Source organism: Netta rufina, assembly GCF_964035555.1.
Source record: "Netta rufina genome assembly, chromosome: 17".
In the NCBI taxonomy this organism is placed as follows: Eukaryota; Metazoa; Chordata; class Aves; order Anseriformes; family Anatidae; genus Netta; species Netta rufina.
Window position 1 is genome coordinate 1651170 of NC_140141.1, and position 17497 is coordinate 1668666.

The 17497-nt window shown below is 40.6% G+C and overlaps 1 protein-coding gene across 2 annotated transcripts in view; it reads left to right on the forward strand.

The window, feature by feature from the left end:
• The window catches only part of TMEM132C (transmembrane protein 132C), a 228386-nt gene extending 211433 nt beyond the window's left edge, over positions 1 to 16953 (forward strand). The window contains exons 6-10 of one of the 2 annotated variants that reach the window (XM_084297344.1): positions 941 to 1146; positions 1649 to 1922; positions 2989 to 3180; positions 13899 to 14930; positions 15303 to 16953. In XM_084297344.1, the coding sequence (XP_084153470.1) occupies positions 941 to 1146; positions 1649 to 1922; positions 2989 to 3180; positions 13899 to 14930; positions 15303 to 15326 (1728 nt within the window). In that variant the 3' untranslated portion in view covers positions 15327 to 16953. Of the gene's footprint in view, positions 1 to 940; positions 1147 to 1648; positions 1923 to 2988; positions 3181 to 13898 lie in introns of both variants that reach the window. The other variant, XM_084297343.1, reaches the window with a different exon arrangement.
• The last annotated feature ends 544 nt before the right edge of the window (positions 16954 to 17497 follow it).

A 17497-nucleotide genomic window follows, 5' to 3' on the forward strand; every position in this document is an offset into this window, starting at 1 on the left:
GTTTACTGTTAATATCTGCAGACATACCAGCTCATTTAGTAATGTAACAGCTCCCATTGCTACCCAGTTAATATATGATTAATGTGCCACAGGATTTCCCCAGACATTTATGACACCTTTAGGAATAGATATGACAATGACTTTATTACATGGAGTCACTTCATACTATTTGCATCCCTCTTAAAGATTTATAAATTTGGGAGTGATTTTATCACTGGTACTCAGTAAGGTAACAAATGAGAAAACTCAATGGTCTGTAAATTACAATATTGATTAAAGAAGCAATTACTGATATAACTCTTACATGACTATGATAATGCTTGTTTATATTTCAGGACAATATTTACATGTTAATGATAAATCTAATGCAGTGTTTAGAAATACTTTACAGCTTTAGCCAAAATGAAAACTTTTATAAACAGATAAAGTTTATTGTGGAGGGGAGGAGTAGGATTCTGTTGTTCCTCAATGGCAAAATCCGTTACAGAGCCAGCTTTGTGTTGAAGACTGAAAGCAGTCTCACCTCCTGCTGAAGGTCAAAACTCATTTGGTAGAGTTTTGGTTTGCTGCTTACCTCCACTGAGACCTGTTATGGTTTGTTGGGTTCCTCTTGGCCAAGCTGTGAAGGAACTGTGCTCATTATAAACTCCACAGCACTGTGATCAGCTAGTGGCTCACTGCAAAGGAAACAGACAATCAAACACCAGTTTCGTAACTGATATCCAGTTTTTAGGCATCTCCAGCACAATTGCGCCTCCTGGATCAATGAAGGATTTGCATGTTCAGCTGCTCCCATTGTAAAAAGCTGTCATTTTCATGCATTAAGAGATGGGAGTGTTTTTTGTTTCTTTCGGGGGTTTGAGATGCCAGGGTTAGACTTCAAACCTGTTTTGTCTCAGCAAATACCATCTCTTTTTTCTCTCTTTCCCCCTCACCTTAGGTTTCTGACAGATGTGACTATGTTTATGTCAATGGTAAAGAAATGAAAGGCAAGGTGAACGCACTCGTGAATTTCACCTACCAGTATCTGAGTGCTCCTCTGCAAATCACAGTCTGGGTTCCACGCCTACCTCTTCAGATCGACATTTCAGACACAGAACTGAGCCAAATAAAAGGCTGGCGAGTCCCCATTGTTTCCAACAAAAGGTGGGTTTGAGATGCTCAATTTCTTAAGTGTTTTTGTGAAATAATAGAGTGGATTTTAACTCGCAGAGAGAACAGCTTCAGCACCTGCAACCACATTGCAGTTTCCTTGCAGTTGTTTCCTTGAGGAACAGCAGCTCTGGAATCCTCAGCTCTGCACTGGCCATCTGCAGATACATGTATAATAAAGGTTTTAAAGTCTGGGGGGGTTCTGTTTGTGTGAGTGTGTCTGTCATGTGCAACAGGGAACAATGTAGTGCAACAGTAACTGTTGTTGTTCAGACATTGCAGCTTAGATGAAGAGGTGGTACAGTCCAATTCTATGGTCCTTCATCATACTAAGTAGCCATGAATCAACAGAGGTCCTAAGACAACAGAAGGGAGGTCTTAATAATGTAAGGTAGTGCTCTCTATTAGCACTTTAATGTTAGTTTTCACTAGTGTTCTTGAAAATGTGTTTTGTTTTGTTTTGTTTTGTTTAACACTTTATTTTTTATTGAAAAAGACTCACCAGAGACAGTGATGATGAGGATGAAGATGAACGGAAAGGAAGAGGATGCACTCTCCAGTACCAGCATGCCATGGTGCGAGTCCTGACACAGTTTGTAGCCGAGGATTCCAGCCCTTGGGGTCAGCTGAGCTACCTGCTGGGCTCCAACTGGCAGTTTGACATTACAGACCTGGTGGTGGATTTTATGAAACTGGAGGAACCTCACATTGCCAAGCTGCAGGAAGGCAGGATTTTGATCGGACGGGAAGTAGGAATGACAACGATGCAGGTACTGTGCTCTGGACTGCTGCATTCTGCCACTCCCATGAGAATCTATGCACTGGCATAAAATCTAGTACAGTGTTCTGCTATCTTGAAACTGGATAAATTTCCATTACATTCCTGTGACCTTTTAGAGTGTCACACACAGCATTAACCCAGGGACATTCATCCAAGCTAGTGCTGGTTGAGACATGCAGCATGGTCAGAAGTGGGATACCATACAGCCTTCAGAGACTTTTAAGAAAGGCGTCAACTGCAGGCTCAGTGAGAAGTTAGAGCTCTCGTTCCTTATGGATGCAGGCTGCCACCAATCATCGGATAGGCACCATTTTGACTTTATGACACAGAAATCTTTAGATAATGCTGATTTGCTTTTGACGTATTTAAGCATTAACTCAGGAAACAAAAATACAACCTGGTTAATAACCCTTAAAGACTGATAGTGGATGTTGATGACACCATTTCCCAGTTCTGCCCCAGCTGCACAAAATCTCAATAAAGCTAGTCTATCCAATATGATATGGATATATCATATATGGAGATACGGAGAAGAAACTTAGTGCATGAACTAGCTGCCCTAAGACCCCATAAGGACTGAAATATGGCTGTCAGTTTCATTAACAGGAAACACTTCCTACTGCCTTGATGTTCCATTAGGAACGGCAAAGATAGAGAAATGAGAATTTTCAAGCAAAGAAGTGAAGGGCAAATCCTAAATGTCTCTAACCTCCCTTTTAAATGTTTGAGAGGTAAGTCTGATGAGCTCATCCATATTGGGACCCAGAGTAACAGAAGACAGTTTTGAATCAACTCTTTTAGTGAAGTGATTCAAATAACACAACAGAGGCAGCATACATGTAGTTCTAAGTACTGGCTGCAGTGTTCTCAGCCATACACTCTGTATTGAAAGTTTTTTTCCCACCCTTCACATGAAATCAGACCGTCTTTGCAGTGTGCTTGTCTGCTTCTCATATGCATAAGATTTTGGGGACAAGAAGGAATGATGGCCTTAAGAAATGTTATTTTAAATTATCAGCATTTTTCTAAATTGATTCTTTCGTGTTTCTCAAAAGGTTTTGTCTCCTCTGTCTGACTCCATCCTGGCAGAGAAGACAGTGACTGTTCTAGATGACAAAGTGACCATAACAGACCTTGGAGTCCAACTGGTGGCAGGGCTTTCACTCTTTCTTCAGCTAAGCACAGCAAGTAATCAGGCTATTGTGGCTACAACCATTGCTCAAGAACTACTTCATACTCCTAAGCAGGTAGTGTACACTCCAGTTTTTACTGTTGTTTCTTTTTGGTATGGGACAATGTTTTATCAAAGTGAATTATAGATGACTTAATTATGTATTTCAGTAACAAGTTTAAGACATGTCTTTGGTGATTGCTGTTCTCTAGAGTTACTCTAGAATTTTCTTCTAAGTTCTTCCCTTCAAATATGGACTTAATCCACAGTAAAAATTCTGGCTATACTACAGTTTGTATTATTTACATTTTTAGTACCCTTTCTTTAAATGATGCCACATCTGTTATTTTTGCAACACAGTCTCTGGACAGAGATTTCTGTTAGCTCTATAAGCGTGCTCTTGTTTTCCATGCCGGAGAGCTCAGAGCTCTGTGTTTCACAACAATTTAATATTTTGAAGAGCTATAAAATAGAGGAAGAAGAAAGCCAAATACATTTCTTTTACCTCCTGGAGTCACAGCAGACTGCCAGGCTTCCCTGTCCTTTTATTTTTCAGGTGGATTTTGGGGAGTTCATCATTCAGTTCATTAGGGTGTCATTATGCTGATCCTACTTAATTTAAGCCAGCAAATTTCCATCTCTGTAAAAGGAGGCTTTCAAGCAGCGTGTTTTAGGTCACAACCCTTATGGAAAAGAGGACTGGGGAACAACAGCAGATCGAGACAAACAGTCGTTTGGGAACAGATTAAAAACAAGGATCAGTAGCAGCGGAACAACCTGTATGTTCATTGCTCTCATTGTTCATTTCAGTCAGTTGATTTGAAGAGTGGGACTGGGGACCATGGGGACCATGCAATTAACACTGTCCACAGCTACTCCTCTCACAGAAACTGTATTTTATCTCACAGAGATAGGGAGAGATTTCAAGTCAAGTTTTATGGCCCATTTTCATGATTATTGCTACCTAATTTTCTGGAACATAAAAGTAAGTTAGATTGTTTTATAACTTAGTGACCAGAAAATGTCCAAACTAGAAGGACATGCTGCCCACCTGTTCAATTTACTGCATCCTGTAAACATAAGAAACTTATGTAATTAACCCATTTATACTCTTTCTCCAGGGCTTAGAAACCACTTCTCACATATTGTCTTCAGAAAAAAATGGTAGAAATGAAAGCTAAAGCACGCCTCACCCAATTGTATTATGTAGACAGAACAACATTTCTCCTGCAGCATCATTGGAAGCATCATGGCTCTGAGTGCAGATAAAAGAGCTTGTGAATCTGGAAAGGTTGCACAGATACATCATCAGCTACTCAGATTTATATCTAATTTGTTCTGAGTATGCAAACATATTTATCAAAAACAGTTTATGACGTGTTAAGACACAACATTTCAGTAGTGTACAACATGACGTCTACTGCCTGAGCCTACAGAGAGCACTACTGGATTGTGCTTATTAAAGATACTGACTGTAAAGCAGGAGGCAAAAGAAAATCAATCACCTTTTTCTCAGTAAAAGAAAATTAAAATCTCTTAGTCACTTGCCCTTAGAATTAATGCAAATGCAGTAATGCTTATGACTAAATTTAACAAGAAGTAATTAATGAATTTAGAGTATGCCAGCTGAGATCCTTAGGGAACTGGAATTTCAGAAGGTGAGTGCTGAGTGCTTTCTGAAAATCAAGCCCTTTTGAAAGAAGTTTTTTTCAGAGGTGCAGCCCAGAACTAAGCATGCACTTGAATATTGCAAGGACTTCGTTATTTATGTGTGTCAATTCCTTTCACAGAGGTTTACAAAATAACCCAAATAACTCGTGTAAACCTTACAGATGAAGCTGAAAAACAAAATAACAGTAAAGACAGCTGAAGGATTAATTTTTCTCAGGAATTATTGTAAGTCTCAACATTGTTATATGGAAAAAAATAATTCTTATTTGAATATTTTCAAATAAGTAGGCCAAGGCAGCCAAAGCGTGAGTCCTGAAAAGTTGGCAGTTTTTCCAAATATTTAGCAATCCAAAGAGGACAAGTCAAAGTTTTTTTTTATTTTGGATGACTAAAGTTAGATATATCTATCTATATTTTGGCAACTCATAACCTGAGGTCACCTTGAGTGATGCTGAGCCCATGCCTCCTTTCCTTGAGGTCAGGGGGTCATCTTTGGTGCTAAAAGTGGATCGATTATTTAGGTGCCTAAAAATAAATGCAGGTTAAACAACTTCTAAATATCAAAGCTGAAATATCTTCTGAAAATTTGGAAACATTCTATGTTTAGTGGCCATCTGCTCAGGTAGGAAAGCTGTTCCATTTGCCTTGCAGACCATTGGTAAAATAAACATTACCATCTTAAATCTTTATTCCAAATGTAAATAAAATAAAATCTTAAGTGTTTAGGTCATTTCTGATCTGAATGAGCTTCAAGGTCTCTTACATTTCAACTGGCTCTGCAGAGCTAACTCACAGTCATATCATAGTTTTTTCGTCACTGTAGGATATACAGACCACTGTATACTGTGGTCTGATGGACCAAAATGGGAGGAGAAAAACTAAAATTAAAAGGAAAGCCTTTAATAAATAGCTGTGTGTATTAATGTATGTCTCAGTGCTACTGGAATATTCAAGCCATTTTCTTAAGGAAAAAAAAAAGCGATGTTAGCACTTGCTAAAGGCCAAGTTCTTCTCCTTCATATGTGTAGTTCCTGTTGACACCAGTGACAAGACCCAACCCTGTGAGGTCAGCTATAACCTCAGGGAGCATCCTCCGAAATGTCAGCTGTCCTCTGACAGAAGGCGAAGATACTCAGCGCCACCTGAATGAGTACGACAAGCTGGAGTTACTTACACCTTTCTGCCCCTTGGATTGACACAATACTATCCTGGTTTAGCTTATGTCCTTCATGCAAACTAGTTCTGGGAGTTCACTGACATCTCACAGTTTTGAGATACATATCAATATTACATATTGAGAGTATTTTTATGGTATGGTTTCATTACCCCATTCTAATAATATAAATTACTCTTAAATTAGATTTCTATCTTCTTTAAACAGAGCAATGTAATAGCACATGAATATGACAAAGGAAATAGACAGCATGGGAAAGAGAAAGGATGTGTAGTTAGATAAGAATCTGAATTCTTCCCTTCCAAATACAAGCAAATTCCCACTGGAAAGGAATCTCACATTAGCAGATTGGACAAAAAGGAAAAAAAGAAATACACAGTAGGGGAATGCATTTTTTGAATTAAGATCTGAGTGTTGGCTGCCTTTCATTTTCACATCATAACAATCAAGTCCAATTTTTACTGCACAAGCCACAGGCTTAAAAATAAATGCATATGTAATTCTTTGATATTTCATGTGATAAAATAGCCCGGGAAACCCATTTCAGCATTCAAGTCCCCAGATAAAACAATCAGAGCTGGCGTAATAGAGGCAGCTGAGAACAGTATTCCTTTTCGTTTTTTAGGGAGGAATGTTTTCTACAGAGCAATTCTGCTCTCTCTTTCTTTCCTTTGGTGTCCTGCCTCACTTCAAGACTACTGCCGCTAACTGCAGCAATTTAGGGCTTATTCACAACTACTTTTATTTGTCCTTTGGTGAATAAAGACCATTAAAAGGATTCTTAATTCTGGGCATTAAATGAAATGAAACATACTGATCAGTCCTCTCATACATATTTCTAAGCAGCAGAATTCTCTCAAATGCAATCAGTCCTACACATTTTACTCACCTAATTATTGCTTGATGTATACAGGGTATCATGCCCTGGTATCGAGCTGATCCCAGCTTTTTTTGAGCAAGTACTGAAGGACACTTTATAATCACAATCTTTCATAGTAAAAGGTTTCTAGTGATGCTGACTGTGATGCCACAGATGGGCTCAGTGGAACATAGTAAGATAAGCAGTCTTTCAAGTGTTTTATAAGGCTTTAGAGGGCAAAATAATCATCACTATGGCTCCCAGATTTTCATAGGCCTGTGCAAGTCCCGGCACTGCAGGACTCACTAGATTTCTGACTAATATGCTTTGCGCTGATCTTCCAAACCAGCTCTGCTTCCCGCATTCAGGTTGCCTTTTGGAGTGTGAGCCTGATTGTTTTTACTAGGTGGAACAGACACAGACAGCAAACAGTGGTGTTTGTGGTCAGCTCTCACAGGGGAGTTTGAAGCATTCCAGATCAAGCAGAACAGAGCTCCTTGGGGATTGCTGGTTTCCATTAGTGTCACGTTACTTATTTATCCTGGAAATTTCCCCCTAGTTTTATCCTCCTAAATATAACATGGATGATAAAAGATAACAATATTAATAGAAAGCAAAATGCAAGCTTATCCAAGAAGACTTATCAAGTGGCATCTTTGGACTGATGAACAGCAATGTAATTCAGGGCCAGAAAAGGTGTTGAAGGTGCAGTGGATCATGAAAAACAGGTAAACTTATGCTTATGTGGCCTGTAGCTATAACTAGAGTTGAGAAGGTAAACAGCGAAAGCACAAGGGAAAATGTAGAAAAAATGTATCCTGATAAAAGTTTTTTTTTTTTTATGTGCTTAGGGAAATCATGGTATTTGGTAATCAACAGTGGTGGTGGAAAGCAGTTTCTTCATCTCTTCCAGATTGGATTGTTCTGTCATTAATGTGATCTAATGTACAGTATCTGCCTCACTTCACATCATCACAGTCACCAAATAAATCATTCTGTTCTCTAAGAGACACTGACACTAATGTGTGGTTGTGGTTCATTGTTCATAGAGTGCAATTGAGTATTCGTGTGTACGCATAAGTGAAAGAGAGGGGAAAAGTAGAGGAAAGAAAAGAGAGAGAATCCCTCAAACTATTTGTTTATGCTTAATAATTAATGAACACAAGCATTTGTCACTTCATTGTTGAGGGCATCAGACGGGGGGCAGCAGCTTAGTCGGTAAGAAGGCTCCAATCCATCTTCGTTTGCTGATAGTAATTGGAGGACCCTGTCAGAGATTCGGAGGGGATTTATTGATGTGGTATGTAGGATTTGAAGAAACAAATCTTTGAAGGACATGGTACTAAATCATTTTTTTTTTCTGTCTTTTTTTCTTTTCAGCTTTTCAGAATTTATAATCATTTGGGAAATTTACTTACTTCCCCTGTCTTCAGCTCGCCTTCAACGATGTGAATGAGAGGAGCTATCTTTTGCCAAGTGGAATATTTGAGCTGATGCAATGTATTTTGGCAGGATTTGAGATTCTGTCCCTCTTCCTCCTTCCCCCTCCCCTTTTAATTAACATAGCATAAACATGACAGTGTTGTCTTGTGTTGTGTTGTGCTGTGTTATGTTGTGTTGTGTTGGAAAGAAATTGGTTCTTCCTAACAAAAAAAGGTCTCTTGGAGATAAAAATAATTCAGTGCTGGCTGAAAATAAAAGCTGGGATATTGTACACCCCTGTTATCTATAGTAAATCACATGTGTGTCTGCAAATCTCAGCTAACTGCTGTTTTGTTCTTTTCTACCTCTGCTTCATAAAACCAAGTGTGCAGGTTAATGAAGGAATAGTGGACAGAATAAAAGTTGTTTTAAAGTTGACTGCAAATTTGTCAAATTCTAGCAATTTGGATGAAATTTTCCATGCTGGCTACCTCTTAATCTGAAAGGTACTTGAAGACTGGAAAAATAGAAAGGAGTCAAGACAGGAAAACCAACCAGGGGTGTTGATAACTTGAAGAGAACAGCAAAGAAGAATATATTGCTTCTTGTACATCTTCCTCCCTAGTGTGGACAGAGACTTCAGATCCCACAGAGCTTCACTTCTATCACCAGTAGAACCAATAAAACCTACTTGCACAGTAAGGTCATAACCAAATGTGGAGCTCTGCAACACTAGGTATGCTATTTGGCTGTAAAGGAATACACAAAGGATTTAGCAATGTGAATAATCCCCATTTAGAGACAGGAAATAATGGAAGTCCACAGCTGAGCAGAGAGGAGCACTCTACTCATTTCCTCATTCTGCTCTCTCTCTCAAAAAAAAAAAAAAAAAAAAAAAAAAGTACAACTGATAGGCAATGCCAATCCTATTGCAACATATAGTTGTAATGACGCTGGTGTTTTTGTCTTACGTAGGTTGATGAAAAATACATGTATCTTAGTTACCTCTGTCATAGTACATAAGGCTGCCCTCCATCTCTAGGGAGAAGGAAAGCAACAGGGATTTGAATTACTAGGGGAGATACATCTTTTTCTCTCTACACATATCCATAGGGGAAAAAAAAATCCTTTATTTTCCCATGGATGGGTTTGTTCTGCTATGGATTTCTACGATGTAAATATCAGCTGTGCCTTGGCTGTTCAGCCATTGCTCAGTTGTTTCTCTAATGGAAGATCAGCTGTTTTAATTTCCTAATGCATTTCACCCTTTCCAGCTCTTGAGCTACTCTGGCTCCATTTCAGCTCTTTGAATCAACAAGAACTTTGCCTGCTTCCTTGTTGTGCCACAACTTATTTTCCTTCTTCCAATCCCTCAGGAACTTGCTGATAGCACTTTGGAAATCAAATATTCAGTATAGTCCAGCCTTCTGCACAGCTAAATGCCCCTTGCTGTTTCCAATGAAAAGCTTTAAATTTAACTAAAAGGGTTGTGATTCCTTTTGTCTATAGCCATAGCATAAAAAATTGCAACCAATTTGCTAAAATTGCCAAAATTTGCTAAGGAGTTGGCAGGGCTGATAGATAGGGCTTTAAACTAGAGTCAGAGAGGGAAGGACATAAAACCAGGCATGCCAGTGATGAGCTAAGGGATGGTGCCCTGGAATCAGAGGGACTGTGTGCTAGTGAGGTCCTTCAGTCAGCTCCACAAGGTGCTGCATGTAGGGAGGTGCGTTTGAAGTGCTTCTACGCAAACGCACGCAGTATGAGGAATAAAATGGATGAGCTAGAAGTCTTGGCCCAGTCCCACAGCTATGACATCACCAGCATAAGTGAAACCTGGTGACATGAGTCCTGTGGCTGGTGTGCTGCATTAGATGGTTACAGGCTCTTCAGGGGGGACAGGCAGAGTAGGCAAGGTGGCGAGGTGGCAATGTATGTGAAGCATGGGCTGGACTGTGTGGAATTTCAAGTTGGCGATGGCAAAGCTGAGAGCCTCTGGGTAAGGATTAAGGGACAAACAGATAAAGGGGATGTCATTGTGGGAGTCTATTACAGACCACTAGGTCAGGACAACAATACCGATGAATTACTCTTTGCAGAACTATGAGATGCCTCGAGATCAACTCCCTTTGTCCTTATGGGGGATTTCAACTTGCCAGACGTCAACTGGGATCACCACACGGCTGACATGAGCAAGTCCAGGAGGTCTGTAAAGCACCAAGATGATAACTTCTTGGTGCAGGTGCTAAGGGAGCCAACTAGGAAAGGTGCCCTCCTAGATCTGTTGCTGGAGAACAGAGAGGGTCTTGTAGGAGACGTGGCAATTGGCAGCTGTCTCTGTCATAGTGACCATGAAGTGGTTGAGTTTAGAATTTATGGCAATGGAAGGAAAACTGCCACCAAAACTTCAGCCCTGGATATGGGGAAAGCAGACTTCAGGCTGCTCAGGGAACTAGTCAACAAGGTCAACCTGGAAAACTGCTTTTGAAGGCATTGGTGTCCATCAGTGCTTTAAGCACTGCCTCCCAAAAGCACAAGATCAGGTGATTTCAAAATATTGGAAGTCAGGCAAGTGGGGCAGGAGGCCGGCCTGGCTGACCAGGGCTCTTCTACTGGAGCTTAGGCAAATAAAGAAAGTGTATGGCTGTTGGAAGACAGGTTAGGTGATGAGGAAGGAATATAGGGATGCTGTTCGTGTTTCTAGGGAGAAAATTTGTGTGGCCAAAGCCCAACTAGAGTTGAAGTTGGCCATGTCTGTGAGAGACAATAAAATAGTTTTTTTTAGATATGTGAACAGAAAAAAGTAGACCAAAGAAAACATAGGTCTGCTACTTGATGGGGAAGGTCTCCTCACAGGCAATGACATAGGCAAGGCAGAGACATTTAATGCCTTCTTCGCCTCTGTCTTCAGCACTGATGATGGGCTTCAGGACCCAGGGTACTCTGAGCGGGAGGACCACGATGGTGGGAATGACAAACTCCCAACTGACCCTGAACACGTGCGGGATTTGCTGCTCCGCCTGGATCCGTACAAGTCCATGGGTCCAGATGGGATTCATCCCAGAGTGCTTAAAGAGCTGGCTGATGTCATCACGGGACCTCTCTCAATTATTTTTCGATGACCTTGGGAATCTGGAGAGGTCCCAGTAGGCTGGAAGCTGGCAAATGTTGTGCCAATTTTCAAGAAGGGTAAGAAAGAAGACCCTAGCAATTAAAAGCCTGTTGGTTTCACGTCAGTGCCTGGTAAAATTATGGAGAAGTTGATTCTTGAAGTTATTGAAGCGCACCTGGGGGACAATGTGGTCATTGTCCCCCCAGCCCAAACCAACATGGGTTCATGAGGGGTAGGTCCTGCCTAACAAATTTGATTTCCTTTTATGACAAGATCACCCATCTAGTCGATCAAGGGAAACCAGCTGATGTGATCTTTTTGGACTTCAGCAAAGCTTTTGACACGGTTTCCCATAGGATCCTACTGGACAAAATGTCCAGCATACAACTTAACATAAACATCATCCAATGGGTGAGCAATTGGCTGACGAGCAGAGCCCAAAGGGTTGTGGTAAATGGGGCCACATCTGGCTGGTGGATGGTCACTAGTGGGGTCTGGGGTCCCTCAAGGCTCCATTTTAGAGCCAGTCCTCTTCAATGTTTTTATAAATGATTTGGATGTAGGACTAGAAGGTGTTCTGAGCAAATTTGCTGACGACACCAAACTTGGAGGAGTTGTGGACTCAGATGAGGGTGGAAAGGCCTTGCAGAGAGACCTGGACAGATTGGAGGGCTAGGCAATCACCAACTGCATTAAGTTTAACAAGAGCAAGTGCCGGGTCCTGCACCTGGGATGGGGCAACCCTGGCTTTAAATACAGACTGGGCGATGAGATGCTGGAGAGCAGCCCAGCAGAGAGGGATCTGGGGGTTGTGGTTGATAGCAAGTGAATATGAGCCAGCAGGATGCCCTGGCAGCCAGGAGGGCCAACCATATCCTGAGGTACATTAAGCACAGCATCGCTAGTCGGTCGAGAGAGGTGATTGCCCCGCTCTACTCTGCGCTGGTGCTGCCTCACCTCGAGTACTGTGTGCAGTTGAGCACCACAGTACAAAAAGGACATTAAACTGTTGGAGAGTGTTCAGAGGAGGGTGACAAAGATGCTGAAGGGCCTAGAGGGGAAGATGTATGAGGAGTGACTGAGGTCACTAGGCGTGTTCAACCTGGAGAAGAGGAGGCTGAGGAGGGACCTCATCATGGTCTACAACTTCCTCACAAGGGGGAGTGGAGAGGCAGGTGACCTATTCTCTGTAAACAACAGTGATAGGACCCGCGGGAACGGGGTTAAGCTGAGGCAGGGAAGTCTAGGGTTGACATCAGGAAGAGGTTCTTCACCGAGAGGGTGGTTGCACACTGGAACAGGCTCCCCAGTGAAGTAGTCACTGCACCAAGCCTGTTCGAATTTAAGAAGTGATTGGACTGTGCACTTAGTAGCATGGTCTAAACTTTTGGGTAGACCTTTGTGGTGCCAGGAGTTGGACTTGAATATCCTTATGGGTCCCTTCCAACTCAGGATATTCTATGTTTCTATGATTCTATTGGAAACCATGTTGGGTTGTAAATTTGTACTATGACTGGATGTTAACAGGGTGGCAATGTTTTTCCCTGATGGTGATTTTCAGCCCAGTTGTTCTGATGTACCCAAGTGTAAAGTTATTTGGGCCATCTGTGGTTTAAGACTGGTTAAGAAAACTTTTCTGTGTGAAGTTGCACTCCAGCAATCTGCCTGCATGTCTTCTAGCTAAACAGGCAAGACATAGAGGAAATGCAAAAAATAAAGAAATCTCCTGCAAAGAACGCTACTGAGATGTGGAGAAGTAAATATCTGTATCATCTGGATGGGATTCAAATGGCAAAGAGATGACCTCTAGCTTTGTATGTGCTTCTAATGATGATTTCTAACAGTGCTACCTGCAGAGAACAAAGACAGTCCAATTAAATCGAAGCCATTTGTGCTGTTATCATAGAGCTCATACCAGAATCCCCATCCTTCTCTCCTTGAAACAGAAATGCGATGGAGTTTTCAATTATTTCAAGGATAAAGTGTGTTTTATTTAAAACAAATCTTTCTCCTGCAAAATAGCAATTGTTCCATGAGTCTTTTTCTTTCAGGTGAATCTTTTGCTCTAACCATTTCCAAAACAGTCTGGTAGCTCTTTATCCTTGCTAAGATTTTTATGCATTGTTTAATTTGACAGCTCCCTGTGACACCTGAGCATGGGCAACATGAGGAAATTAAGTGTTCTGTCAAGTGCCTCTAGTAATTTTTCTGTTTTGTCTCTCACAGGTTTTGTATGACTGGAATGTCTTGCTTTCTTTATAATCATGTAAATTGTAGCTTGTTAATGAATACTTTGTTATTTCGGACATCTCATATCAATTATTTCATATGTTCTTTTGCAAAATATTTGCAGGAAGGGTAGCAGTGGAATGTTAGTGAAAAATGTGACCAATTTTCTGCCCCATCAGCTGAAGCTTGGTTTGCTTTAAATGCAGTCCAGAGACATTGTCTCCCATTTCCTCCAGCTGCTGTTCAGAGCTGAGCGATCAATAAGCTGCAGTGGCTTTAGCTGTTCTATTTAAGATCCTGTCTTTAACCAAACCCCTCTTCTTTCAGGAAGCTGTGGTAAGCACCTGGATTCAGTTCAGTGACAGCTCTGTTACTCCGCTGGACATTTATGATCCTAAGGACTTCTCTCTTTCTGCCATGTCATTAGATGAAGCTGTTGTCTCAATCCACCAGAACGCTGCCTTGAAATGGCCAGTTGTAGCAGCGGAAGGTGAAGGTCAGGGCACATTAATCAAGGTAGACATGATGATTTCTGAAGCCTGCCAAAAGTCCAAGAGGAAAAGTATCCTGGCTGTGGGAAACGGCAACGTCAAAGTTAAGTTTGGCCAGAATGATGCAGACTCTGACCCAGGTGGAGATTACGATGCTGATGAGATTGAAAACCATGCTAGTGACCGGCGGCACAAAGTGTCCGATCAGGAGCGGTATGGCCAGGATGGACGATATTATGGTAGCTCTTCAGCAGAGCGAGAGGAAAGTGCCATCAGGAAAGTCAGCACCACAGCAAAATCTGTAATAAAAAATAAAGTGATGAAAAACAACAGACTGGATGGTGGCAAACTCTCAGATGACAGCCAGCTGCAGAACATCCCCATAGATTTCACCAACTTCCCTGCTCAAGTAGACCTCCCAAAAGGCAGTGCAGGCATGGAGGAAAACGATTTGGTGCAGGCACCCAGAGGCCTTAGCGATTTGGAGATCGGGATGTATGCTCTGCTAGGGGTCTTCTGCCTGGCAATTCTAGTCTTCCTAATAAACTGTGCGACATTTGCACTTAAGTACCGCCACAAGCAGGTTCTGGTGGAAGGACAGGCCACCATGACCCATTCCCATGACTGGGTCTGGCTGGGAAATGAAGCAGAACTGCTGGAGAACACAGCAGATGCATCATCTCAGCAGGATGAGCACACAACCATTATTGACCGAGGGACAGGTTGCGAGGAGAGCAACCAGCTCCTCAATGGCAGTGCTCAGAAGAACATTCAGAGCCAGGTTCACAGGCATGCTGACTCAGGGGGCAAGCTTGTAAAGGAACAGAAATCCGAACCTTTACATTCGCCAACATCTAAACGGAAGCGGGTAAAATTCACAACATTCACTACCATCCCACCTGATGATGGTTGTCCTACTGTCAATTCAATCCTAAGTAGCAATGATGATGACATTAAATGGGTGTGCCAGGATATGGACCTGGGGGACTCCAAAGAGATAAGAAATTACATGGAGAAGTTCAAAGACAAAGTGTAGCTCCTGGCTGTTTTTTGGGGGGTTTAACCACACCTTGATGCCTTCAGTTCTACAATATATATTGGGAGAGAATAGGGAAAGGGAAAGGAGTCACCAGGAGAAATGATGAGGCAGTTTTTGTAATCAGGGAAAGAAATTTGCCAAATTGTCCATGGTTATTTTTTTTTCATTTAAGTTTTTCACTTTCTTTTGTTTTTCCAACAGCTATTCTGCTATTCACGGATTTAAGAAGTGAAACATAAATAGCAGAAAGGAACAAGGAAACGGTATGACCAATATAATGAACTGGGCAAGGTGAGGTTGTGAAAATGTATTTTATGTCTCATAGAAACAATAATGATACTAATGTTTCAAAGTACCAAAACTATTCAGGAAAAAAAAAAAAAAAAAAAAGAGAGAAAGAATATAAGAGCATGAAAAGAATAAGCAAGAGACAAACAATGACTTGTTTGTGTTACTAATAGAACATCCCAATTTTGGACACATGACCAGTACGGAGACTTTTTAGACTGGTATTCAGGCTGGTTCTTTCTATTCCTTCATTTGAAGTGAAGATGTGTCTTTGGTATTGAATATGAAGGAGAAAGAAATTACCAGGTATTTTTATTTTTACTTTTCTGATTGTCTTGTAAGTTGAAACAGTATAATTTTCCCTTTCATAATATTCTTCTAAATATTTTAAAATCAGGAAAAAATTCAACCCAGTAAGTTCACAGTGGACCAATATTATTATATTTCTAAGTTAGCTATAAAAAATCTGCTGTCATTTAAAGAATTCAGAGGACAAAATATCGACTAATAATCTCCATGTGGCATCTCTTCTGAAAGCAAAAGCCTCACTTGTTTCATCCTAGCTAAAAATATGTTCTCTTTGGAAGGAGTGTTCTTTTTACTTTCAGGTTTGGATTGTTTGTTTCATTGTTTGTTTTAAATTTCCACAACCAAAGTTCTTGTGTTTCACCAAGGGAAGAAAGTGCTGGTTTATGTTAGTATGTTGAAGTAATAACCAATGGGAGTGCCCCCTGATGCATTTTAAGTGTACCTGGAATGAACACCATGCAGGTCAAATATGTACAGTCTGGATTTTTATTTTTTTTTCCAAGTCCATGAATTCATGATTTCATTGTATAGTCTCTGTTTATTCCAATGTCACCAGCTCTCACCAAACTCTGAAGCTAGAAGAATGGACTTTAGGGCACAGATTGTCCTCAGACTTGCATTTCCTTGTGCTGGGAGAGCTGGCCTCTGGACAGACTGTTGGGAGAGGGGAAATGTTACTGAAGGAAGATCAAGAAATAACTGCAATTTTTATTTTATTTTATGTTATTTTATTGACAGTAGACCACCTAAGACTGAACATTTTAGACTAGATTGTATAGCTATTGTTTTTTATCAAAAAAAAAAAAAAAGAAAAAAAAAAGAAAACCATAATACAAACCCAGCAATGAATCTAAAGAAAATACAAAATAGAACCATAAATTCATTGTGTAAACTGGCAGAACTACATTGACTCAGTGCCAGTTTGCACCAATGGAAGATGCAGATCAAAATCTATACATTGAGGAAACCACTGACAAAATAAAACCTTCTGTAACTCCAAGGAAGATGGTATGTCCAACTATCCAACCTTTTGGAAAGCCGTGTTATTTCTTGATTGTTAGCCAGAAGCATTTGCATAGTCCTGTCTTCATTCATGTATTTTTTTATTATTATTATTATTATTTTAATTACTAAATTCAGTATTCTGTTGTTTTGTTGTTGTTGTTGTTGTTGTTTATTTCTTGGACAAAATCAATCCTGCCACACAGTAATATAGATGGACATTTTAACAAAATAAGCCTAGTATGTATTGTAGACTGAAAGAATGTAATATTTATTTATACATGTTATACAAACTGTAATTAAAATGCTTTACATGGCTTGACAAATTAACCTCTCTTCTCTGAGGGGAGAGGGCTGTTTTTGTCATTTCTGTGTTGGAGTACTGCATCCACTGTCTAACAGCTGAAAAAAAAAATTTAAGGCACTTAAATTAGAGAGGAGAATAGAGATGTATGAAAGTTCTTCACTGCTCTGACCCTTCCTTTGTGAATCGCTTCCCCTTCCCACCCAACATGTGATGATGATGATGGATGGCAGGAGAAGACAGAAGTCAGGCACAGTTCATGGCAGTGTCAGTATTAATCTTGCTCAACTTCATGCCTACCATCAACATGAGCAACTCCAGGACTCTAACTTCTGATGTGTGCAACTTTCATGCAGCCCAGTCATAATTAATTATGTTGCTTCTCTGATTGATACAGTAGGTTCAGATGAAAGCAAGTTTCACTGAATCACAAGTGACATATACAAAGCACCCCATATCCCAATGGACCCCAAGCTACTTCATAAGCTAAACA